Raw genomic sequence first — 1,158 nt, 5'->3', positions numbered from 1 at the left:
AAAAGTAAATAAATAATCTTGATTAATCTCTATTATATTCTTGAAATATATTAATATTATGAAAGAGAGTGTTATCAAATTACATTATCAGATAATATTATTAAAAATATATTAATATTATAAATATCAATATTGAAAAAATATTGATACTTATACATTATAGTGATTTGTGAATCATGATAGTTAAATATATATATATATATTATTTCTGACATTGATTACAACTTGTACAATAATTTTTGCAAACTCAAAATTAATTTCAATTATTAATAATTATGAACTTACAACTAACTAATATAAAAAGAAAAGAACTTTTTCTACTTATTATCTTTCTTCTCATTCTCATTCTTCTTATTATTTTTTATAATTCACTTCTTATTATTATTCTTCTTCTTCTTCTTCTCATCTAAGATGATAATCATTTTAAAATCTCTCTTTACTATCTTCTCAGAGAAGGGTTTCTGCTGCTCTCTCTCAGTCAGGTCAATCTGTGTCTCAAAATCCTGCATTTTCTGGTCTGCTGTCTTGAGTTTCACTTCAGTAATAAACAGATTGATATACTCAGAGATCAGAGCTGTCTTCTTAATATTCTGAATCATGAAGTGCATTTAAGACCTGAACAAGGTCTTAATTCTCTTCTTCTCTGTCAGCTCCTGCTAATCAATTAGAGAATAGAAATATTATCAAAAATTATTATCTCTTAATAAATAAAAAACTTATCAGTTTTGACTTCTTTATCTCTTACTTTAATACTCTCTTAATCTTCTTCTGCTGCTGTTTATTTATAGTAACACTCTTCTTCTCTCTCTCTCTCTTTATCTTAATCTTAAATTATTCTCAGAACTTCTTCTGATCTCACTGCTGCTGTATAAGACTCTTCACTATCTTCTTTTTTAATCTCTTACAGGCGGCATTATCTGTATTATTTCTATACTTAGTTCAGTCTAAATCTATCAGAAGTGTTACTTAAAATCATTATCATTTTACTCTCTTACAGTGTCTCTTCAAGACATCATAACATATCTTATAATCTGTCTTCTCTTACTTAAATACCTTCTTCTTCTCTTTCTTCAATCTGTGACAGTGCTCACACATCTTGATGGTCCGCAGAACACAGCAGAATATTTGAAGAAGAATAACATGATTGATTTCAGTGAA

General features: G+C 27.0%; 1 protein-coding gene across 1 annotated transcript; it reads right to left on the bottom strand.

Moving 5' to 3' along the window:
• Positions 1-368: 368 nt before the first annotated feature.
• On the bottom strand, positions 369-599 carry BDBG_16829 (uncharacterized protein; the record flags this gene model as incomplete). The annotated part of the gene is made up of 1 exon (XM_031724701.1): positions 369-599. One exon carries the CDS (start codon positions 597-599, stop codon positions 369-371), a length of 231 nt encoding a protein of 76 aa, XP_031577752.1.
• Positions 600-1,158: the final 559 nt, after the last annotated feature.

Source organism: Blastomyces gilchristii (genome assembly GCF_000003855.2).
Source record: "Blastomyces gilchristii SLH14081 genomic scaffold supercont1.5, whole genome shotgun sequence".
Lineage (NCBI taxonomy): Eukaryota > Fungi > Ascomycota > Eurotiomycetes > Onygenales > Ajellomycetaceae > Blastomyces > Blastomyces gilchristii.
Note: the sequence above shows the minus strand (reverse complement) of the source record. Positions and strands in the feature narration are given on the sequence as shown.